Source organism: Ceratotherium simum, chromosome 3 (genome assembly GCF_057802395.1).
Source record: "Ceratotherium simum simum isolate JZ-2026a chromosome 3, ASM5780239v1, whole genome shotgun sequence".
Lineage (NCBI taxonomy): Eukaryota > Metazoa > Chordata > Mammalia > Perissodactyla > Rhinocerotidae > Ceratotherium > Ceratotherium simum.
Window position 1 is genome coordinate 10844557 of NC_141902.1, and position 25954 is coordinate 10870510.

A 25954-nucleotide genomic window follows, 5' to 3' on the forward strand; every position below is an offset into this window, starting at 1 on the left:
AATATAGCTTGTGTACTTTTGCACATTTAATGGATTGAAGTGTGGATGTAAGATAAAGAATATGATACAAGACTCTGTCACCCAGGAAACCACCTAATATCATGGCAAATTGCTCAGCCTTCTTTATAAATGTAATTCAACCCTGCTCAGCATTTGGCCCAGTTCCAAATATATAAGGACTATTCAATATATATTCTTTTATCACAACAGCAAACAGGACAAGTAAGAAAGCACAAAACAGGTAAATTTAAAATAATTAGTTTAGGGGAGAGAAGGGATATGGGTAGTTATTGTTCAATGGGTATAACGTTTCAGCTTGGAAAGATGAAAAAGTTCTAGAGATAGATGGTGGTGACGGTTGCACAACAATGCGAACATATCAAATGATACTGACCTGCAAGCTTAAAATGGTAAGTTTTATGTTATGTATTTTTACCACAATAAAAAAAAAAAAACTAGTTCAGCTCATATTTTGTGCTATAAGCTAAATGTTAATTCTCCAGGTGCAATGGTTATATCAACATTATTTTTAATCCCAGGTCTCTGGATTTATATGACTGTAATTCAGTAATGTGGAGGAAAAACTTTGATTCAAGATGAAACTGATAAAGGAAAATAGAGAACAAGATGAAAACACGTTTTTTTAATTTGAAATAATTTTTATAAATTAATCTTCCTTAGTTTATTATATTTTACTTATTTAGCTCCATATTAAAGCTAGAATAAATTTAGCAACAACATATCAACAAGCCAACCACCTAATTTTTTAAAGACTAAATTAAAAAGAAATGTTTAAAACAGACAAAATTTAAAATGTACTCACTACTACTAGTCCCATGGAAACCAGCAAAGACATATGGGAATGAAAGGTCTTCATCATTCAATAGCTCAAGCAGTAACCAAATAAACAGGAAATGCTCCTGTTATCTGATATCTGGTCAGCTCTCTCTGGACTTGATTTTTAACTCTACCACGACTCTTCTCCATGGTCACCACAGAACATACCAGCACACCTCTCTTCTATTTGTAGTCCAAAACCTTGTTATCCCTTCTGGAAACAACCCAGTGCCTTACAACTATCCAAATCCTACTCACCCTTCAAGAAGAGATCTCATCTCCGTCATGAAATCTTCTACCAGTCCAAAATACCCTGATCTCCTCATTGCTAAATTCTCATATCCTTTGTAGCCTAAATTAGTGCTTCTTGAACTATCTGTGGTGAGCTGCCATTTTGTAAATTTTCTAATCCACTGTGGACCAATACTTTTATAAAATTAAATTAAAATGAATCAGTGGAAATATTTTTAAACATGCAAAATAAAACCCAAACTTTTTTATTATAAATTCAACAGACACAAAATTACTCTGTCGAATTTCTATAAAAATTTCTCAAGCTTATTCTCAATTTCTGTACTTACATTCCAGCACAGTGGTAACAGTTCGTGCACTGGCATCAGTCTGCCGACTGCTCTTCAAGTGGCACTGATCTAAACAATTCAGGGCTTCAGTGAATGAATATTTATTATGTAGTCAGCATGAACTCTTCACTATGCTAGCCACTGTAGGGTAATCAAAGAGGTACACAGGAGATGCTTTTCCTTTAAGGAGTTTATATTTTGTAGGAAAGAACACTAAAAAGTGTGAATCAACAGTAAATAACATGGATAAATAAACTTTATTGCTGATCAGAGGAAAAGGATCACTGAAGCCTGGAGTAGTGAGGACAGGCCACTTGAAAAAAAAAGTGAAATCTGAATTCAGCATTTGTATTTAAGTAGGACTCAGACTTGAAAGGGATGGTAACTCCAGAGAGTAGAGACTACATGTGCAAAGGCACAGAAGTGAGAATGAACATGGCATGTTGATGACACAATCAACTGAATAGCTCTTACTAAAGGGGCAAGTACTGATAGGCAGGGAATTGAAAGCCAGGCAGAGTTTACACAGGGAAAGATGAGAAAAGAAAAAGCATCAAAAGTTTCTAAAGAAGTGCCATGATAGAACCAGTGTTCTAAAAAGGTAAGCCAGTAGTGGTATCAAAGCTGGAGTAGAATGGGTGCGGATTCTTCACTTCCAAGGATTATATATTATACCTTTTTACATATCCTCCAGAATCTAGAGAAGAGCTCAGCCCACAGTGGATAGTAAATGCATCTTCCTTAAGTGCTGGAAAAACTGGACAGCCACATGCAAAAGAATGAAAGTAGACCATTATCTTACACCATACACAAAAACTAACTCAAAATGGATTAAAGACTTGAATGTAAGACCCGAAACTATAAAACTCTTAGAAGAAAATATAGGCAGTACACTCTCTGACCAGTCTTAGCAGTATCTTTCCGAATACCATGTCTCCTCAGGCAAGGGAAACAAAAGAAAAAATAAACAAATGGGACTACATTAAACTAAAAAGCTTCTGTACGGCAAAGGAGACAACCAACAAAACAAAAAGACAATCCACCAATTGGGAGAAAATACTTGCAAATCATATATCCAATAAGGGGTTAACTTCCAAAATATATGAAGAACTCATACAACTCAACAACAAAAAATGAACACCCCAATCAAAAAATGGGCAGAGGATATGAAAAGACATTTCTCGAAAGAAGATACATAGATGGCCAAGAGGCACATGAAAAGATGTCCAGCATCACTAATTATTAGAGAAATGCAATCAAAACTACAATGAGATATCACCTCATACCCATCAGAATGGCTATTATTAAAAAAACAAGAAATAACAAGTGTTGGAGAGGATGTGGAGAAAAGCGAAACCTCATACACTGCTGGTGGGAATGCAAACTGGTGCAGCCACTATGGAAAACAGTACGAAGATTTCTCAAAAAATTAAACATAGAAATACTGTATGATCCAGCTATTCACTTCTGGGTATTTATCCAAAGAACACAAAAACACTAATTCATAAAGATATATGCACTACTATGTTCACTGCAGCAATACTCTCAATAGTCAAGACTTGAAAGCGTAAGTGCCCACCAACAGATGAATGGATAAAGAGGTGGTGTATATATATAATGGAATACTACTCAACGATAAAAAAAAGATGAAATCTTGCCATTTGCAAGAGCATGGATGGACCCTGAAGGTATTATGTTAAGCAAAATAAGTCAGATGGAGAAAGACAAATACCAGAGAAAGACAATTACCAATTATCATATGACTTCACGTATATGTAGAAGATAAACAAATACACAAATAGATACACAGAACAGACTGGTGGTTACCAGAAGGGAAGAGGATGGGGGGAAGGTGAAAGGAGTAAAGGGGCACATATGTATGGAGATGGATGGCAACTAGACTTTGGTGGTGAACGTGATGCAATCTATACAGAAGTCAAAATATAATGACGTACACCTGAAATTTATATAATGTTACAAACCAATATAACCTCAATAAACTAAAAAAGCAAGAAACAAAAAAAGAATTTCAACAGGAGACAACAAATTGGCAAATGAAAGCGGATACTTGAGCTAGAAGATCATGTAGACAAGTAAGGGTCAGCAGTTTGGGGCCCGATGCAAAATGAAAAAGGAAAGGAAGCCTGCTGAGAAAAAGGAAAGACAGACTACAGAACTCTGAGGGATGAAGAGAGGAATCTTAGTCCCTGTCTTTAGTTTCCCATTCCAGTCCCTGTGAGGCTCAGGTATGCTCTCATGTGATGTCCTCAAAACTCCTTATACTACCTATAAAAAAAAAGAAAAAGAAAGAAAATCTCCTCATTACTTAAGCTAGTTAAGCAACCAAAGGAACCCAATTAAAATGACTACTTTGAGACAGTGCCCCTTGAGTAATAATCCTGTCAACCCCATTGCGGGATACTGCATATAATGTAAGCTGTACAACTCAATTAAGATAATTAAAATCAGCCAATTACTGATTTTAACTAGAAATCAAGGAATCCTATTGGTTGAATCAACTGCATTAAACATAGCAATACTTAGTTTTCAATACATTTTTAGCAACAAAAGGTACCTCTAAAAACACCCATCCTCTTGAATAAAAGGCAAGAAATCAGTAATACTATCAAATAGACATTCAAGTTAAACCTTTCTTTCTTTCTTTTTTCTTTCAACTCTTAAAAGAGATGGATTAAAAAAATAGCTCTGGGAGTGGACTTAAAATGCGGGAATTACCTAGCAGGCCTAGCTATTGGAACACAAAGTGGCCCCAGCCCACATGTATGAGAGCTGTTTGGTAAAGTTGTAACCTGATTTCCTGTACACAAAATGTGGTTTTGTCTAGCCCAGAGAATATTTTTAACGTGAATGAGCTGGCAATCAGAACATTTCATCTTTAAAAAAACTAGTATTTTAGTTTCTCTTGAAAAACTACAAAATCCGCAAACAGAGCCCACTTTCCCATTAGGGGATGCATCCCCTGATAAGCCACAGTCCTCCCCACTCCCTACCACACCGCTCAGGACCCAATTCTTCTGTCATTGCTCCTGTCTCCTTTAGGATATGAGCTATCAATCCCTGCTTTACTGATGTGCACAAACCAATGCACAAACCAACTTGTGAGCGGCTTGGTTAGGATCAGTTCTGACATCAGCAACATGGGGCACGTAGAAAAAAAACCAATGACTTGGTCCTTTGTCCCACATCCAGCTCACCAGTGCAGACTTTCCCTATCCTAAAAACAAATTCCCTTCAATCCTTCATTTCTTTTTCTGTAAGATGACTTCACTAGGAACCATTCCAATCCATCAGACAAGGATGGAGAGAAGGGAATCAGGTTCCCAGTTCTATTCTCCCAGGAGGCTCCTGTGCCTCCACATAAATTTCTGGATGTATGCTAATAGATAATTGGAAGGAAGTTATGTCATCTCTACCTGCCAACAGCATCTGAAACCCAGATCTTACCCAGAAAAAAACATTTCCTCAAGAAATGTCTGAATTTAGGCAATTTGCATGTTTATTGGTAGCCTTGAAAATCTTTTCATGATGTAGCTAAAATAAAATGTATATCATGGAGTTTTTCCTGTTATAAAATTGCAAGTGATTCAGCAAAATAAGAATTTTATCTTTATAACTATTGTTTGGCAACTTATATCCTAATAACCTAACTGGAAAAAGCACTAAGCTTAGAATGTTAGAAAAGGAAGACTATAATAATACTGAATGTTTAATTTCTCTCCAGAAAAATACATTAACAAGAATTAAGATATATCTAGATATGTCTAATCAGTCATAATAAACATAACAAGAAAATGAAACAAACCCTTGAGCATCAACAGGCACGCACATCAACCCACAAGAGCACATCTGATGGTATAGACTTATTCACCATTCGTTGCCTGGATTTCAAATCCAACTAAGCATGGGTAGTTGCTATAGTGACAATATGCCACTTTTAGAACCAGGAGCTTAGTACTACTGAGTACTTATGAGCTTCATAACATCAGTACTTCCTCCCACACTTTGAATCACAGCTCAGACAGTATAACTTCACAAAATGTGATTTCATTCTGTCCTTTAAAAGTCAATTTTGTTACTTTATCAAAACTAGTTTATCCTTATCAAGTATAGCATACACAAACATCAAGAGAAATAATCTAACTCATTGTTAAGAATATATATACTCAATATTTAATTGATTAATATTAAAGATGTTGGCTTAATAAAATAAACAAATTGTATGCCATCATTGGACTTTATTGTTTTATTGTTGTAACCAGGAAAGAGCATATCTTATTAACTCATGTCTTAGCTGTCATTAATAACACTATTCCTACCATCCTTCATTTAATATGATAGTGAAAAGTTCAAAAACAACACTGAAAAGCTGAATTTTATTTTATAGCAGATTGATATATTTTTATCTCCCTTAGGAACTAAACTAATAATAATTAAAGACTAATTATTAATTTTATCCAAGGAGAAAATAGTTTGTTGCTAGTAAAATGCTAAAAATAAGAAAAAATATTAATCTCAAATCAATCAGAGAGTATCTCCAGATCATCAAGAAGTCAGAGACTAGGAACCTTCATATATTGCAGGTAGGAATGGAAAACGATACAGCCACTTTGGAAAACATTTTGGTAGTTTCTCAAAAAGTTATACATAGAACTACCATACAATCAATCACTTTCACTCCTGGGTATCTACTCAAGAGAAATGAAAACATATATCCACAAAAGACTTAGACATGAATGTTCATAGAAATGTTATTCATAGTAGCCAAAAACTGGAAACCTAGATGTCCATCAACTGGGAAAGGGACAGACAGAAAAAAAAAAAAAATCCATAAAATGGAGCACTATTTAGAAATTAAAAAGAATGGATTAATGACACATGCTACATCATGGATGAAGCTCAAAAACATTATGCTAAGTGACAGAAGCCAGACTAAAGAGATTATATATTGTATGATTCCATTTATACAAAATGTTCAGAAGAGGCAAATTTTATAGAGACTGAGAGTGCATTAGTAACAGCCTAAGGGTAGGAGTGGGGATTAGCTATAAAAGTGTATGTGGAATCCTATTAAACGGATGAAAATGTTTATTCATAGTGATGGCTGCATCAATTGGTAAATTTACTAAAAATTATTGACTTGTATAGTTGAAACGGGTGAATTTTATGATATTCAAAATATATCTCAATAAAAGTGTTTTTTTCCCCCAAGTCAGAGAACAACAGAGCTGCAGGGAACCTTGCCAAAACTCTGTACTTTTACAGATGAAGAAAGTGAGGCCCAAAAAGGTTAAGAAACCTGTTTAAAGGCCACCTAGCTGGCTCACGGGAAAAACAAAAAAAGTTCAAAATCCAGCCTCAGTGTTACATCTACTAAAACTGCTCAAGGAATTTTTTTAAATTATAATAACAATTACATAGAATTCTTTGAGAGATGTTCTAGCAGCATCAAAATTTGAGAATCAAAAAAAAAAATTTGAAAATCAAAAATGACTGATTAAAACATACCAAAAATCCATGAGTATATAATGATATTCAGAAAAAATAAAAGCTAGAAAAACTCATTTGTCACTCTTTGAGGCCATACAACTTACTTTCAAAATTGGTAATAAAAGAAAAAGAACTAAGCATTTTTTTTCTGCCTTTCCAACAGGAGCTGTATTTCGGGTTAACTAAATGTCATCAGTTTATAACAGAAAGCTTCTTCTCTACAGAAGAATGCAAATTAATAAATGTAGATGGAATGAAAGAATTAGAAGTTATTATTTTGCAACCGCTAATAAAATTATGATTCAAGCAAGAATTATCAATTATTGTTAAGGCCATTAACTGAATGGTTGATGAGGGAGCTGGACATTTGTAAGAAACCAAAATAACACCTCATAGGTTACTTTGTTTTTAAGGAGAATAACAAAACAAAACCCAGAACTTTACAGGAAGGGGGAATAAAGATGTCACCAACCTAATCAAGCCTTTAGGGTTAATGTCCAGGTTTATTAGAAATTCAGGAACTAGAGGAGTAAGCTAAACACCACGAGACAGCAGTTAAACAATTACATAAGTGGAGATATTCTACAGGACAATAAGCCTCCTCTCTTTAGCTAATCGGAGAGGGAAAAAATGCGACTATTTTAGGGGAGTGACTATTCTAGACCAAAAGAGACTTGAAATACATAAACAAAAACAAGCGTGATCCTTAACTGGATCCTGGCTTGGACAGAACAGCTGTAAAGGACATTTGAGACACATGTAACCGGATAAATTTGAAGATGGAATATTAGATAACACTAAGAAGTTATTAAGCGTGATATTATTTTTTTATATAGTAATATGCTCCTATACAGATGCACAGTGAAGAACTTCCAAGTGCAAGATCAACCTAGATGTCTGTGGTTCACTTCAAAATACTTCAACGAGTTTAAGAAATAAAAAATTAGAATCCAAGTCTCAACTTCCCAATTCCCTGCTGTTTCCATAAATGCTCACTAACTTATTCATAAGATAAAACAGTAATTAAATACGCATACAAAAGAACGCTTGCAGACAGAGGTTCAGAGAGGCGACCTACCATGAAAGTTTTTTTCTTACAGGCACCGAGCCGAACAGAAGTCAGAGGTAACGACACGACACTGCTGGCCACGTGGGCGGCGCAAGGCTCCACAAGGCAGCAAAGCGGCACGAACCGAGAGCTCTGCCCTCAAAGAGCTAAAAACAGCCAGGGCAGGTTCTCGGTGTCGGCCGCGGGAACAAGGCTGCCCCAGGATCGCAGCGAGGGCTGGGGCGGCGGCCTCCCGAAAGCACTCCTCAATTATTACATAAAACCTCCTACTGCCTTCTGACTTCACCGCCCTCACGTCCAGTAACTACTTCCCAAGCTGTGATCAAGCTAAGGGACGCTGGCTCGAAAACCCCTCTCTCAAGTCGGGGCGCCCCGCTACAGAACACTGCTACCGGAGCCGCCAGCTTCTCGTCAGCCAGGGCCCTGACGTCTCAGAGCAGAGCCCCGCAGAGCCCGGAGCGAGGCTGACGACCAGCCGGCGCCGCTGCCTCGGCTGCCTCTCTTCCCGTCCCTCTAACCCAGAGGGTGGCGCTGTCCTCCCTCGGTGCCCACACACCAGGGGTGCGCGGAGGTCCCGACGGCGGAGGGCTCTCGGCCGCCCCGCCCCGCGCTCCTCGTCTCCCGACTGGCCGTGCGGCCGCCCGCGGGGCCCCTCTCAGGAGCGCTTAGCAACACTCGGGGCCGCTGGGCCGGCTGAGAGGGCCCCCGCGTGCTGGCACTCGGCTCCGAGGCCTCAGCCCTGCAACTGAGAGACATACAGAGAGCAGCGTCACGACCCTCGCACTAAGCCGACTTCCACCACTCCCACCTGAGTGCCCAACTTAACGGACTTGAAACTTGACCGAGCTCTGGGGCCACCGTGAGACGGGACGCGGCGCCCAGAGCAGCCGGCGGCCGGCCTGCGTCACGGATCACGTGCCGCGTCTCCCTGCCCTACCGGCAACCGGGCGCCCCCTCTTCCGGAAGTCGCGCCCGTCGGCGCCGGGCTCCTCCCACCGCCGGCGACGTCAAACTCAGCTCCTACCACTGCCCTGCCTCCACCTCCAGGCGCGGGGAGGGCTGCCGGGTCCGGAGGGCAAGTCCGGTCGCTTCCAGGCCCGTCGACGGCACAAGCGAGGGTTTTCGAGTTCCTGAGTGTGCGGGCCTCGGCCGCGCGTGAGGAGAGCTGGGGAGGCCGGAGGCCGGCTCCCGGGAGGCCACCACCGCAGAGGCCTTTCCCCCTCTCCGCACCTCGGGCGGCACTTGGTTCCGCCGAGACCCACGACGGTTCCGCCCCCGGCTTCCTTGTCATTGATGTTGTTGTTCTTGTCAGCGCCGCAGCCCCGACCGCCGGGAGCTCGAACCCGAGCCGGGGCCGCCCGGGTGGCGCGGTGGCGGCGGCAGCGGCTCCGGCTGCGGCAGCTGCGACGGCTGCGGGGGCTGCTGCGGGGGCGGCCGGGGGCCGGCGGCCGGCGGCGGGGCCGGATGGCTCTGTGCGGGCAGGCGGCGGGCGCCGCGTCGCTGCCCAGCGAGCTGATCGTGCACATCTTCTCCTTCCTGCCCGCGCCCGACCGGCTGCGGGCCTCGGCGTCCTGCTCGCACTGGCGCGAGTGCCTCTTCTACCCGGCGCTGTGGCCGCAGCTCCGCATCTGCCTGCGCGTCTCGCCCGCCGAGCAGCCCCGGCTCGAATTCCTCATGCGCAAGTGCGGCTGGTTCGTGCGGGAGCTGCGCGTTGAGTTCGCCGCCGAGAACTACCTGAGCGGCGGCGGCCCGGGCGACGGAGGCGACGCGGACCCCGGCCCCGGCGGGGAGGACGTCGAGGCCCTGCAGCTCTCGACCCGGTGGCTGGAAGTGCTGCGCACCTACTTGGAGCTGGTGCTGTGCGTGCTGGTCAGCATCCGGAACAACAGGTAGGCTCGCCGGGGACCCTGCATCCCTCCTCCCCCTCCCCCTCCGCCTCTCCCCCAGAAATAGATTCAGGGCGGATACGCCCGGCCGCTTCGGAGTTGCGGTCTTCGGTGACGGGAGGTGTCGGTTCTAACCAGGCGGTTTCCTGGAGGCGGGAGGGCATAGCGGGACTCGTCCTCATACTTGAGGAACAGTGATGTACTTGGTGTCTGTCAGACGCCGCTCCGGGCGCCGTCCGGGCACTGTCTCGGTCATCCTCTCGGTGGCCGTGGGATGGGGCTGACAGGCGCAGTCGTTCTGCATTTTACAGATGGGGGAGCTGAAGCTTGGAGGGTGCGCCCTGCGAGTGCGTCTTGGGGGAAACAAAACATAACCAGGTTTTTCTGACTCTGAACCTGTCCATTCAAGATAGATAGTTGGTGGTGGGGGAAGGAGTAGTTTTGCTTCTGGTGTCTCGTAGTTACAAGACTCCCCCTACAAGAAGTCTTTGACAGCCAGCCATCTTCTTACCGGGAAGAGTTTTGATTAACTGGGTCGGGCACCAGGAGTCGGAAGAGGGTTTGTTAAAGGGACTGGGGAAGAGCCTGACCGTCAGGGTTGGAAGTCCCTCTCCTTGCACCTCCAGGCTCAACTTGTCCCCAGTGATTCACCTAAAAGTAGCACAGTGCAGCTTGGTGTTTGTGGGGGAACTGGCCAGTGTCTGCAAAGGGTAAGCGTGTAACTGTCCTGGTTTTGCATCAGGACTTTACTTGAATTCTGGGACTAACTTCCTATGTTCTGACCCATTATCCTAATCTGTATTTTCCTTTATTTCTCTATCGCCTTCTCCAAAATCGTATTAATTTAGATTTTCTGTATCCGGATATTCTAACCTTAAAATTAAAGTATGAGTTGGAAGAAAGTTCAAAAAAGGAGTAGCTTGCCTAGTAATAATCGTTTAGCAGTTTACAAGTACTTTTACATTTGCTACCTTATTGGATCCTTTCAATGATTCTCTGAGTTAGACAGGACAGCTATTATTATCCCAATTTATAGAAAGGAAACAGATGCTTAACAGGGTCAAATGATGCACACATTGTCATACAGCATCGTTTTTCTCCAAGAACAGTGTTCTCCTTTTGCAGTAAATACATTATGTTGAACATCAGGCGTTATGTTGAACAATGTTGAAAGAAAGTCCTGGTTTAATTCCAGGTCATATATATATATTCTTAATTCTGTGTCTGAGTCAAAAGGGCAGAAGATAAGCATATAGCTCCAAGTTGTGTCTGGAGCATGGCTCCATCATTCCAGTGGCCTGTATATTTCCACAGCTTTTCAGACCAAGCCATTCCATTTCTGTACTTTGATTTTATGTGGTAACGGAGGCTGTTTGAGGCAATAAATTTGTCTTGATGAGGTTGGAGACTCTCAGAGTTGAATATATGGCTAGAGGACCAACTGACCGAGAAGTTGAAAAGATTCAGAGTCAGTGAGCACGTACTACTGATGAGACCAAGGGTGGTGAATTGAGTGAATTCAGTGAGTGAATTCAGTGAGTGATGGTGAATTCAGTGAGTACCAATTAGATTTTTCTATTCTGAGATCAGATAGCACTTCTGAGCAACCATCCAAAAAATATGTGCCTTTGGTCCAAGTAAGAACAAGCCTTGCACATTGCCTAGTTCCTTTTAAGTGTTTTAATAATTGGTTGGTTGGATGGATGATGTTATACAGGCAAAATAGTGATATATCACGTCTTTGTTGTTGTTGAATTCTTTTCTCCCTCCCTTCTTCACCCCTACCACTTTTTTCTTTAGCTTTATCGAAGTAAAAATGACAAAAGTGTACCCACTACTTTTATTAGCATCCCAGTCTAGCTGTTTATAAGGCCACCTTATGCCTGCCCTTCTGGGTCAGCTATCACTTCTATACAAATACAACACAGTTGTCCCTGATTTTAAGATTTCCTTATCATTTCCTGTAGGGGTGGTACTTCGTGTTGTGCTGCTTTGGTGGCATAGTCATTTTGTATGTCTGAAATTAAAGTGTAGTGTCATTACATGTATTATTTGTACTAATGATATTTCAAAGGGTTTTTTAAAATAAAGTGTTTGGAAATAAATTACTCACCTTTATTTTTAAACATGTCTTGAGATACACTGCTAATATTAAAAGTATTAATATGAATGTTAAAAAGTAAATGGGACTAGTTTTCTTTAAATTATAACAAATTTGAAAATGTTTTAAACCAAGTTGTTTATTTGGTAACTCTAGTAATGCCTCTTCTTATTTCCTCCTGTAATCACTTAAACTACAGACTCAGGTTTAGTGAAGACTGAAAACAACTTCATGTAGTGGTAGTTTTTTTTGGTTTTCTAAAACCAATGAGAAGAATGAACATTTGATGCTGTTCTTTACATTTCCAAGTTAAATTTACAGTGGTTTTGCTCTATGATTTCTGCCATTTTATAAGTAGAAAAGGTAGGCTAAGAAACCTACCAGGTCATAAGCTTTATCCTTCCAGGCTTTATGCTGAAATCCTTTATATAATTCATACAATTCAGTTTTGTTATGTTCCAGTTATTTTCATGTTCCTCAGGGAAAGAACTAAAACTATAACCTTGAATTGTGGGACCTTTTCAAGGGTACTCTTCTGAGAGGATAATTGGCATCTTGTTTTGCCTGATTTCTGGGTTTCACATGCACATGTGCTCTCAGAGTGACTGTAGCCGCCTTACTGATATCTTAGGTGTTAGGAACAACTGATGAGAATCAAGGAGGTGCAACAATGCCTCTCAGAGGGTAAAACAGTCCTCTCAGTTTCAGAGCTCCCTTCCCTACAGGGGGCTAGCATACCTCCCTTCTTGATGAACAGTAAGAACAGAAATACAGTCAGTACTCATTCAGCTGTATTATAGGTTAAATAGGCTGAATTTCTTCTGCAATTGTTCTACAAGAAATTGTACTAGAAGTGCAAAACAAAAAATTTAGGTATGCATTTTTAAGATGTAATCTGGTTGTCGTCTAATACTGCCTATTGAAATGCTGTATTTTAGACTCCTTAGGAAAAACGAGAGTTCGTGGACAATAAGATTTATAACAGTTAATAGACTCAAACACTAAAAATATTTATTTTTAAACAGTAGGCATAGGTACATTGTTATCATCTGGTTTTATGCTTTTCTGGACTATGTAAATATTTCACATAAGCTTTTTTTGGATGAAATGCTAAATTGAGGGCAGTGTATTTTTTAAAGATGAATACTGCAACAGGCCAGGGAGATTTTGTATGAGGTTGATTTTCTTGTTAAAATTCTGGGTTACAACTCTTACTACATGTATGTAGATTAACCATTTCATGACTATGCCTGCTTATGTATCCTCTTAGTAGTAGAAAGTCTGTTAATAATCCTGAGAATTGGTCTTGTTGATTTGCCATGCACAGTGAAGGAAAGTCTTACCTTTGTATTGTTTTCTTAACATCAGTCTACCAAGACCCAATAATTGATAGGCCATTTAAAAATACATCTTAAAATAGATTAAAAATTCTCTGGACATTTCATCTTACTAAGATGGTAGGAAATGCCTTAAGGTTTATTTCCAGCAACCCTCAGCCTTATTTTTCTTGAAATATTTTTCCCCATTATAGCGTAATAAATACATGTAATAATAGCATTTCACTTTTGAGAGCTTACTTCTATTATTTGCTTAAAGAAGCTCACTTATGGAATCAATATATTAAAATATCTTGGGACTCTGACCAGTCTACACCACCCAAGAGGTGGTTGCCTATAGAGAAGAGAGGTAAAATGATGCATACTCAACAGACTCCTTACCTTAAAACTGACAAATTAAAGTGGTTTCATAGGGATAGCCTCAGGGTCAGTGAGAAAGGAGGAGACTCTAACCTGCTGGAGAAACTAACCTCCTGGGAGGGCTGCTGAGGAATTAGGGCTCTCTCTAGTCCATAGGCACGTTCTTACAATGATTGAGAACTGATAGGTGGAGGATAGGAGGAAAACTCAACAAAAGATTGTCCAAGTAAAATATTATTTTTCCTGTGTTAAATGAAGCTGTCGAGCAGCTTTTGAGTGAAGTAATTAAATTATTTCTACTTTATTTATTTTTTGTGTGTGAGGAAGTCTGGCTCTGAGCTAACATCCATTGCCAATCCTCCTCTTTTTGCTGAGGAAGATTAGCTCTGAGCTAACATCAGCGCCCATCTTCCTCTATTTTGTATATGGGATGCCACCACAGCATGGCTTGATGAGTGGTGCATCAGTCTGTGCCCGGGATCTGAACCTGCGGACCCTGGCCATGAAAGCAGAGCCTGTGAACTTAGCCACTATGCCGCGGGGCCGGCCCCTAAATTATTTCCATTTTAATGTGTTAGTTCTGAGGCAGCCTTGGAAGAGTTCACCCAACTTGATCAATTTGTATAGGACCTAAGATGATAGTTATAAAAATCTGGTTTTTTCCCTCCAAATATTGAGAGCCTACTGTGTGCTAAGCAATGAAGATGAGCTCCCCATTCCCATGGAGTCAACATTCTAGAGGGGAAAAGCCGACAGAAACAAGTAGACAAATGAAAGAAAGATTATTTCGGTTGTGAAAATAAAAGGGGACTGTGTAATAGTGACTACGTGACCACATTAGGTAGAATGGTGAGGGAAAACCTCTTCTGAAAAGGACATGGATGCAACATGAATGACAAGAGTGGCCCATCTGAAGATCTGAGCAAATAGTATTCGAAGCAGAAAAAACAGTAAGCACCAGGGCCTTAGGCAGACAGATTTTGAGCCTGTTGGAGCAGTAAGAAAGAAAGTATGGCAGGATCATGCGATAGAGAGTGAGAGTGGCATCATGATGAACTCGGAGATATAGAGGGAGGAAGGAAGAGGTTGGTTATGTGGGCGTGTGGCATGAAGTTTGGACTATATTCTAGGAATAGAGGAAGTCATTGGAAAATTTTAAGACAGTTGTTCTGGTTTCTCTGTAATGAATGAATTATAAGAGGGAGGAAGAGAGGAAGCAGGGAGACTAGTTGGAAAGCTGTTGCAATAATCTAGGCAAGAGATGATGGTATCTTGGAGCATGATGGAGACAGCAAAGATGAAGAAAAATGGATGGATTTGGAATATATTTTGGAAATAGAGCCAAGAGGACTTGCTGCTTGAATGTAGAGAGGGAAAAGGAATGATCAAATATTTTTCATCATTTCTCTGTAAGACTCACTCAGTTTTCTTGTCCTTGTACTGTTAAAATTATCTTTTAATAGCATGTTAAATAGCAATTTTCAGTATCAATCTTATTTAAATAAACCTTTTTTGTGTAACCTCTGGAATCTGGGGATGATAGTAATTCTTAGATGGTAATTAAGTGCATTTGTAAAGCAAATTCTAGGAAATTGCTTTTAGTTAAAGGATCCTAATCAAGCTAATAAGGAATACTATTATAGGCCTGTGACATATTTCTGGTCTCTAAAGCTGTGCAGTTCAGTATGGTAGCCACTAGCCACATACAGCTGTGTGAAATTTTTTTCTGTTCTCTCTTTTTTTTTTTTTTTTTTTTTTGCTGAGAAAGATTCACCCTGAGCTAACATCGGTTGCCAGTCGCCCTCTTTTTGTGTGTGAGCCAACACCACAGCATGACCACTGATGAGTGGCATAGGTCTGCACCTGGGAACGGAACAGAACCTGGGCCGCCGAAGTGGAGCGTGCTGAACTTAACCACCAGGCCACCGGGGCTGGCCCTATAAATTTTAATTAACAAAATAAAATTAAAGATCCAGTTAGTCACGCTAGCCACATTTCAAGTGTTCCATAGCCATGTATGGCTGGGGCTACCGGATTGGACAGCATAGAATAGAGCATTTCCATCATGGCAGAAAGTTCTGTTGCACAACATTTCTCTAAAGTGTTTCTTTTTGTCTGTTTGATTTGCTGTGGTCGTTCATTAACATTTGTGAGAGTAGGAAATATGTTATCAAAAAGTGTTATGTGGATGTAAACACACTTGATACTGAATATGGACTAAGAAGAATAGAATTGACCTGAAAGAATTTCATGCAATGACGTAGATTATTTTAGCTTTTATCAGTTTAGAAAAGGAAAAAATTGCATTTTGTGAGCTCCTTTACAGCATTAGGAAAGGTTTTAACCTTTTTAAGAGCATCTTTTTAAAGTACCAGGTTCTTATGTATTCCCTTTTTCCATAGTTAAACTTAACTGTGTTAACTCTAAGGTGGCTGCGTTTTGCATTTTTCCACTGATACTACTTATTATATTAAAGAAAGAAATTTGGATCCTCTGAAATGAAGAGAAACATACTAAAGTTAGTGCCACAAAGTTCCCCGATTCTGAACCACAGAAGAGAAAACAAGGTCATCATGACCAAGGTATCAGAAGCCTTTGGGTCTCAGTTGTACTGCACAGTCCAACAGAAATCCCAGAAAAAGGTGAAGGGTTTTCAGCCTTCTACAGTTAGACCTTGAGGAATATTCCTTAGGCTCATAGGTGGTTAATATTGTTTTCAAAGAATTCCCCAAAGTAACGCACTGAATCAGTGTGTGTAGGTATTTAAAAAAGACTATCAAAAATGCTGATGTTTAATTCATAGGGAAATTTTTATGCTAAAAAGAAAACAAGATATCCTTTTCCGGTGCACTTTTAATATACATATTTAAGATATATGTTTTTTATACAGTGTAAATACGTATATTAAAACTATGGTTGAAAAGATAAGTACAAGTCATAGGTTTTGAGAAAAGAGTTTTCACTTTTCTGGGCAAAAATGTTATTTTAGAGGGATTCCCAGTATATAATGTACCAGAAAACTGGTCTACATCTTAAATTTGTGATGTGTGAAGTGTAGCTAAATAGACCCTACAGGTTTTGTCATGAACTAAGGTAAATAGACTGTTAACAAATATTTATTGAATGCCAGGCACTGTTCTGGCGACTGGGGATATAGCAGTAATCAAAAAGCCCTGCTGTGTTGTCGCAAATGGCAGGATTTTGAGGGTATTATGTTAAGCGAAAGAAGTCAGTCTGATTTCACTCATATGAGGAAGATAAATAAACAAACACATGGATAAGGAGAACAGATTGGTGGTTACCAGACAGGAAGGGGGTGGGGGGAGGGCAGAAGGGGTAACGGGGCGCATATGTATGTTGACAGATAAAAACTTAGACTATTGGTGGTCAACATGGTGCAGTCTACACAGAAACTGAGATATAATAATGTATGCCTGAAATTTACGCAATGGTATAAGCCGATATAACCTTAATAAAATAATTAAAAAACAAAAAAAAGCCCTGCCATTTTAGACTTATTCTAGTGGGAAAAGAAAGCAAAAACAATAAGTAAAATATATAGTAATAGATGCATGAAGCAAAATGAAGCAGTGAAGAGAGATGGGAATGGTGGAGGTGGGAAGGAGTATTGCTGTGTAAAACAGGGAATTTAAGGAAGGTCTCAACTGCTGAAGTAATATTTGAAGGAAGGGAGGGAGCAAGCCCTGCGTTTCCCTCCAGGAAGTGATTCCTGGGGGAAGTAGCCGTCAGTGGAGGAGTGGCTCTGCAGTGGGCCTATGACTGGCCTGCTTAAGTAAGACAGCACTGGAAAGCAATGAGATGTGGAAGAGGTCAGCCAGGTAAGGGGGAAGGTGATGTGGAAATCAGTAAGCCCTTATTAGGCTCTTATAAGGACCTTGACTTTTACTGTGAGTGAGATGAGGAGCCATGAAAGGATTTTGAGCTGAGGAGTGACATGATCTAATATTTCAAAAGGAACATTCTAGCTGCTGTGTTGGGAATAGTTTGTAGCGGGGCAAAGGTAGAAGCAACAAGCTGGGTTAGGACGCTGTTACAGTAATCCAGGCTACTAGTAGATGGTGGTGGTGGACCAAGGTGGGAGCAGTGGAAGTGATGAGTAGTCTGAGTCTATTTATTTTTATCTAGAGGCCTTCTAGAAGTGCAATGTAAGTATAAAAAATTAGATAGAATTGTTCAGCTAACCTTACAATGCCCTTTTAATTGCTACTCCCTAAATATATCTAAAAATATTTTTCCTTTGTTTTTATTCATTTTGTTTTCCTTTTGTGTTAATGATTTGCGCTCTCTTTAAAAAAAATAGCTAGGGTTTGGACACAGTTTATTTTCTTATAATATCGCTTATCTTTGATATTTAGCTCCTTTACCACCAGGTACTTTCAAGCAGTGCCCTGTTCATATAGGCCTTATGTAAATTTCAGTCAGTGTGTTGAATTGCCCCAGGAACTTCCTAGTCTTCCTTACTGCAGTCCCTTGGAATTTTCCTTTCCCTCTTTTCTCCTCCCTCACCCCTCTGCTTTGTGTAAACCCATTACTCCTTGGAATTTACCTAAGCCTGGCCCTCATGAGCTATAGGTTCAAGATGGTAGGACTAAGTGGAAAGGAAGAAGGGGGTGGTACTCTGCATAAGTATTCTTCCTTCCCTTTGCCCCCCAAATCACTGGTCTCATCCCCTAGTAATCACTAGGCCCAGGTAAATCTGTTTTTTGTTTTTTTTTTTTAATTTTTTGTTTATTGCAGTAACATTGGTTTATGACATTGTAAAAATTTCAGGTGTACATCATTGTACTTCTATTTCTGCATAGATTACATCATGTTCACCACCAAAATACTAATTACAACCCATCACCACACACGTGTACCGAATTATCCCTTTCACCCAAATCTGTTTTTCTCCCCAGACACACTCATCGTGTGTGCTCTTCTTCTATTACATCTCTTAAGTGGACAGGGAAAAGGGAGGAAACAGGGGCCAGAGTTGAGCTGACTTTTAACCTGGGTTGTTATTCAGAGGTTGCTAGTAACTTCAAAAAAGAATCTCACTCTTAGAAACCTCAAAAGGACAATTTTGATTCAAGGCAAAGAAGAAAAGTAGTCACCTGAGGCAAGAGACTTTGATCTTGTGTAGCTTAGACCTAGCTTCTCAAGCCGCACATCCTCTCGATATAAAAGTTCCGTTAGAGTCACCACCCGGGTAGCGGGGCTGGGTAAGGCCCAGTCGTAGTGCCAGTACTGCAGAGAGCTGAGTATAGGTGTGTTCTTAACAGCCCTTAAAATCCTGAACTAGTTTTCCGAGAGAAACAGCAGTATTCAACAACCATATGAGGTAGGCACCATTATTATCCCTGTTTCACAGTTGCTGAAACGGAGGCACAGAGTAGTTAAGTGAACTTCCAGTTACACAATAAGAGAAATAACTGCCTTGTTTTCTAATTGTTTTAGTGAAATTTTCAAACACACACAAAAACTAGATACAATGAACCTATCACTCAGAATCAGTAAGTTAAGGATTTTGCCACATTTGTTTTCTTTTATCTTTATTGAAGTATTTTAAAGCAAATCCAAGATATCAATGTCATTTTACACTACACACTTCGCTGTAAAGCTCTGAAAATTATGGACATTTTTATATAGAACCACAGTGCCATTAATACACTTGACAAAGTTATCAGTAATTCCTTAGTCTCATTTGATTTTTTTTTAATTAGTCTTTTTAAAACCTTTATTTTCATTTAAGAATCTAAATAAACTCATGGACACTTGGAACATAACTGCCATAACTTTTCACATCCTTGGCAGGCAGTATATATTTTAATAATTGAATGAGCAAAAGTATGAGAGCAGTCTGTAGGCTAAGTTTCTAAGTTGTAAGTACCTAACGATCTGATTTAGCTTTGGATCTGGAACTGATGACTTTTAAAATAGGATTAAAGAAGAATGCAATTAAGTTGAAGAAATTCATTCTCTTTTGGCAACATTATTGCCTTTTTGCATGTTTTAGAAAGATTGATTATCACACTGTTGATGATTTTGTGCTCTTTCACAATGCATCTTAGGATTTGCAAAGGGACTAGTAAGTAGGGTGTATCCTATTAATATTACCATGGGAACACAGCTAAGTTAATTTGATTAAGATGAAAGGAAAACCTTCTAACCAACTGTAGTGTTTTCCCAATATGTTTTTGTTACATGCCTTCTAAGCACTTGCATGTTGTAAACATTGTGTGGGAAAGAACCCTGTTTGCTTCCATAGTTCACTTGCTGATTTAACAATAAATAAATGAATGAATAAACTAAGTAAATAAAACTGAGGTCACAGATTTCATTTTTAAGTAGAAGGATTATGTGGCACAATTCCCTTGTGCCTGGTGTAGTCTCCTGGCCTGAAAATGAGGCATCTATTTATGGCCATGGTTCAGTAGGTTTTATTCTAATGTTGTTGCCCAGACGTTCTTTTCAGTCCCTTTTTTACCATCTGAAACAATATTGAGCCACCTGGAGGCTATACACAGTTTCCTTGGCTTCACCGTATGATCTATAATTTCAACATGATATATTTGAAAGCTGCCCTTGAGTTGCCAGTGGTTTTTTCTGATTTTCTAAGTTTTAAAGTGAATTATTGTATTCTGTATCACTTATTAAATAAATTTTCGTTTTGAATGAAAAAAATAAGTACCTAAAAACTTTTTTCCACAAATGTCCGTCATATACTACTCTAAAATATGTCACTTATAATTTTTTCAGTAACTTTCAATAAGACCACTGTATTCAAGGACACAGTTTAATTGTAAGAAACAGCATGAACCAAGTAGGAGTCAGAACCTGGGTTCTCTACCTCACTGTGCCCTAACTAGTATTGCTGTCTTAGATAAGTCACTTCAGTTTCCTCCTCTGTAAAGAGAGATGATTGAATTGGATGAGCCCACAAATCATTCCAGCTTCAAAGAATGTCAGTGATTACATCTGAAAGGAAAGTTTGTGCTTGTATTATTGGTTCTACTGTAACAAGATGGTTGCCATTTCATTGCTACAAATAGAAAGAATTTTTGTTAAATTGCCTGAGTGGCATGTTTCTAACATGGCTGGAGCATTTAAAAATATTTTATAGCAAGAACTAAAACAAAAATCTTCCCATGAATCTCCTTATATTAACTTGTTAAATTTTACCAATATGCAGGTTGTTAGTTTTTTTCAATGATTTTAATATCAAGTTTTTTATAAAGGTGAAAGCTATGTAAAGCTAATTTAAATTTCTTTTCTGAATTCCCTAGTAATATGAGTTTGTAAAAATAGAATATTTGAAAAATACAGAAAAAATAAAAATTTCACCAGAGATGATTGCTGTTAAAATGTGGTGCATCCTTTTGCAAAATTGCAATAATAATCTATGTGTGGTTTTATACCTTTTTCCATTAATATTATATTTTGTGCATTTTTTCACATCATCAAAAATCCTGTTATGCACCACACACCTATTAGAAAGGTCAAAATCCAGAACACTAACAACACTAAGTGGTGACAAAGATGTGAAGCAACAAGAACTCTCAGTCATTGCTGGAGGGAATGCAAAATGATGCAGCCACTATGGAAGATAATTTGGCAGTTTCTTACAAAACTAAACATACTTTTACCGTACAATCCAGCAATCATGCTCCTTGGTATTTACCCAAAGGAGTTGCAAACATGTATTCACACAAAAACCTGCACACGGACATTTATAGCAGCTTTATTCATAATTGCCAAAACTTGGAATCAACCAGGATGTCCTTCAGTGGGTGAATGGATAAATAAACTTTGGTACAACCAGGTAGTGGAATTATTATTCAGCACTACAAAGAAATGAGGTATCAAGCCATGAAAAGACATAGAGGACCCTTAAATGCATATTACTAAGTGAAAGAAGGCAACCTGAAAAGGCTACATACTGTATGATTCCAACTATATGACATTCTGGAAAAGAAAAGCTATGGAGACAATAAAAAGATCAGTGATTGCCAGCTGTGGGGAGGGGAGAGAGATGAATAGGCAGAGCACAGAGGATTTTTAGGGCAGTGAAAAACTACATATGATATTATAATGATGGATATATGTCATTATACATCCGTCCAAACTCATAGAATGTGCAACTCTAAGAGTGAACCCTAAGGTAAACTCTGGACTTAGGTGATTATGATGTGTCAATGTAGGATCATCCTTGGTAAAAAATGTATCGTTCTGGTGAGTGATGTTGATAATGGGGCAGGTTGTGCATGTGTGGGAGTAGTGCTTATATGGGAAATGTCTGTGCCTTCCTTTCAATTTTGTTGTAAACCTAAAACTGCTCTAAAAAATGTCTTTTTAAAAATCCTTTCATGGGGCCGGCCCGGTGGCATAGTGGTTGGGTTCGTGCACTCCGCCTCGGTGACCCAGGGTTCGCAGGTTCGGATCCCGGGCATGGCCCTACACATTGCTCATCAAGCCATGCTGTGGTGGCATCCCATAAGCAAAATGGAGGAAGATGGGCACAGATGTTCCTCAGGGCCAATGTTCCTCACCAAAAAAAAAAATGCTGTCATGATAACATATATAGGCTATACAATATTTAAAGTAAATGTTGATTTTTTTTACACACTTTCTTAGACATTCAGATATATTGAACATTTTAAACCCAATCAAATTATACGTAATTTACTCAGTTTTTAAAATAGCCTTGCTATCAAGGGTAACTAAACATGGAATTTGCATAAATAATCTGTCAATTGGCCATCTTTTTTTAGTTTATTTTGTTTTTGTTGTTTTCGAGTGTGTGTGTGTGTTTTTATTGAGGTATAATAGGCATTAGTGTTTCGTTTCTATGGTCCCTATAAGGCAATAAATCTCAATTGGGAAGCACTTATGCTGAAAATCATTTGTGAAGAGAAATGTTACTGATAGAAATAGGTTGTGCATGTAAAGACAGTAAAGAAGATTTTTTTTCCCAGTAACTTTATTGAGATAATAATTGTTTATAACATTGTGAAAATTCGGGTGTACATTATTGTTTATCGTTTTCTAAGTAGACTTCATTGTGGTCATCCCAAGTAGTCTAATTATTGTCTGTCACTGCATATCTGTGTCCCTTACCTTTCACTCACCCTCTTCCCCTCTGGTAACCACTAATCTGTTCTCTTTATCTGTATATTTGTTATATTCCACATATGAGTGACTAAAAACCTTCTGCAAAGCAAAGGAAACCATGAACAAAACGAAAAGACAACCCACCAACTGGGAAAAAATATCCTCAAATCACCTATCCAGCAAGGGGTTGATCTCCAAAATATATGAAGAACTCATTCAACTCAACAACAAAAAACACAAACACCCCAATCAAAAAATAGGAGGAGGATATGAACAGACACTTTTCCAAAGAAGGTGTACAGATGACCAACAGGCACGTGAAAAGATGTTCAACATCACTAATTATTAGGGAAATGCAAATCAAAACAACAATGAGATATCACCTTTAACCAATCAGAATGGCTATAATTACCAAGACAAAAAACAACAAATGTTGAAGAGGATGTGGAGAAAAGGGAACCCTCATGCACTGCTGGTGGGAATGCAAACTATGCATTCCACTATGCAAAATGCAGTCACTATGGAAAACACTATGGAGATTTCTCAAAAAATTAAAAATAGAAATACCATACGATCCAGCTTCCCACTACTGGGCATTTATCCAAAGAACTTGAAATAAATGATCCAAAGAGATCTGTGCACCCCTATGTTCATTGCAGCATTATTCAGAATAGCCAAGATGTGGAAGCAACCCAAGTACCCATCAACTGATGATTGAATAAAGAAGATGTGATATATATATATACAATGGAATACTACTCAGCCATAAAAAAAAGACAAAATCGTCCCATTTGCAACAACATGGATTTACCTTGAGGGTATGATGTTAAGTGAAATAAGGCAGACAGAGAAAAATTTTTTAAAGGTTATGTGTACCTGTGTTGTATACACAGATATATGTGTATATATCACAATTGATTCTAAAGTTTATAAGGAGAAACAAAAAGACCCAGAAAATCCAACACAATATTGAAGGAGAGAAACAAAGTCAGAGGACTGATACTGCCTGACTTCAAGACTTACTATAAAGCTACAGTAATCAAGACAGTGTGATATTGGTGCAAGAATAGACAAATATGTGGAACAGAATAGACAGCCCAGAAATAGACCCACGTAAATACTGTCTACTGATCTTTAACAAAGGAGCAAAGGCAATACAATGGAGAAATGATAGTCTTTTCAACAAACGGTGTCGAAACAACTAGACATCCACTCAGAAAAAATAATGAATTAGATGCAGACCTTAACACCCATCACAAAAATTAACCCGAATTGGATCACAGACCTGAATGTAAAACACAAAACTATAAAACTCCTAGAAGATACCATAGGAGAAAATTTAGATGATCTAGGGTTAGTTGATGACTTTTTAGATATAACACGAAAGACGTAATCGATGAAAAGAAGAATTGGTAAGCTGGACTTCATTAAAATTAAAAATTTCAGCTCTATGAAAGACACTGTCAATAAAAAGAGAAGCCACACACTGGGAGAAAATATTTGCAAAAGATATATATGATGGGGGGCTGTCCCCGTGGCATAGTGGTTAAGTGCGCGTGCTCCACTGCTGGCAGCCTGGGTTCGGATCCCGGGCGCGCACCAACGCACCACTTGTCAGGCCATGCTGTGGCAGCGTCCCGTATAAAGTAGAGGAAGATAGGCATGGGTGTTAGCCCAGGGCCAGTCTTCCTCAGGAAAAAAGAGAGGAGGATTGGCAACAGATGTTAGCTCAGGGCTGATCTTCCTCACAAAAAGAAAAAAAAAGATATATATGCTAAAAGACTGTTATCCAGAATATATAAAGAACTCTTAAAATTCAACAATAAGAAAGCAAACAGCCATGTTAAAAGTAGGCCAAAGACCTTAACAGATATATCTCAGAGAAGATATATAGATGGGAAATACGCATATGAAAAGATGCTGTACATCATATGTCATCAGGGAAATGCAAGTTAAAACAACAATGAGACACCACTACACACCTATTAGAATGGCCAAAATCCAGAACACTAGCCACACCAAATGCTGATGAGGATGTGGAGGAATAAGAACTCTCATTCATTGCTTGTGGGAATGCAAAATGGTCCAGCCACGTTGAAAGACAGTTTGGCAGTTTTTTACATAACTAAACCTACTACTACTGTATGATCTAAAAATCATTCTCCTTGGTATTTATGCAAAGGAGTTGAAAACGTTTTTTGTCTGCACAAAACCCTGCACACAGATGTTTATAGTAGCTTTATTCGTAATTGCCAAAACTTTGAAACAACCAAGATGTTTTTCAGTAGGTGAACGGATAAATAATCTGTGGTACGTCCAGACAGTGGAATATTATTCAGCACCAGAAAACAAATGAGCTATCAAGTCATGAAAAGACATAGTGAAAACTTAAATGCATATTACTAAGTGAAAGAAGCCAGTCTGAAAAAGCTATATACAGAATGATTCCAACTATATGACATTCTGGAAAAGGCAAAACTATGGAAACAGTAAAAACATCAGTGGTTGCCAAGGGTTAGAGGGGAGGGAGGGATGAATAGGCGATGACAGAGGATTTTTTAGGGTAGTGAAACAATTCTGTAGGATTACAGATCCATTCTGTAATGGTGGATACATGTCATGCATTTGTCCAAACCCATAGAATGTATAGCACAAAGAGTGAACCCTAGCATAAACTATTTGAATGATATTGATGTGTCAGTGTAAGTTCATCAGTTGTAATCAACATACCACTCTGGTGGAGGATATTAATAATGGGGGAGGTTATGCATCTTGGGAGTAGGGGGTATATGAGAAATCTGTACTTTCTTCTTTCAATTTTGCTGTGAATCTAAAATTGCTCTGAAAATTAAAAAAGAGTTTATGTATGTTAAAAATTCTGCTCTAGGGGCTGGCCCAGTGGCACAAGTGGTTAAGTGTGCGCGCTCCGCTGCAGCGGCTCGGGGTTTGCCGGTTTGGATCCCAGGCGCACACCGACGCATTGCTTGGAAAGCCATGCTGTGGTGGCGTCCCATATAAGGTGGAGGAAGATGGGCATGGATGTTAGCCCAGGGCCAGTCTTCCTCGGCAAAAAAAAGAAGAGGATTGGCAGATGTTAGCACAGGGCTGATCTCACCAAAAAAAAAAAAAATTCTGCTCTAAAAATGGTTAAATCAATAAAG

At 39.4% G+C, this 25954-nt stretch overlaps 1 protein-coding gene and 1 long non-coding RNA gene across 5 annotated transcripts in view; one reads left to right on the top strand and one right to left on the bottom strand.

Moving 5' to 3' along the window:
• Positions 1 to 8922, bottom strand: part of LOC147917417 (uncharacterized) — a 34867-nt gene extending 25945 nt beyond the window's left edge. For all 4 annotated transcript variants that reach the window (XR_015549623.1, XR_015549619.1, XR_015549622.1 and 1 more), the window contains exon 1: positions 8005 to 8922. This is a non-coding gene — a long non-coding RNA (uncharacterized LOC147917417). The remainder of the gene's footprint in view (positions 1 to 8004) is intronic.
• Positions 8923 to 9143: 221 nt separating this feature from the next.
• Positions 9144 to 25954, top strand: part of FBXO33 (F-box protein 33) — a 39156-nt gene continuing 22345 nt past the window's right edge. Inside the window, exon 1 of the mRNA XM_087422280.1 lies at positions 9144 to 9884. Coding sequence (XP_087278406.1) covers positions 9289 to 9884 — 596 coding nt within the window. The 5' untranslated portion in view covers positions 9144 to 9288. The remainder of the gene's footprint in view (positions 9885 to 25954) is intronic.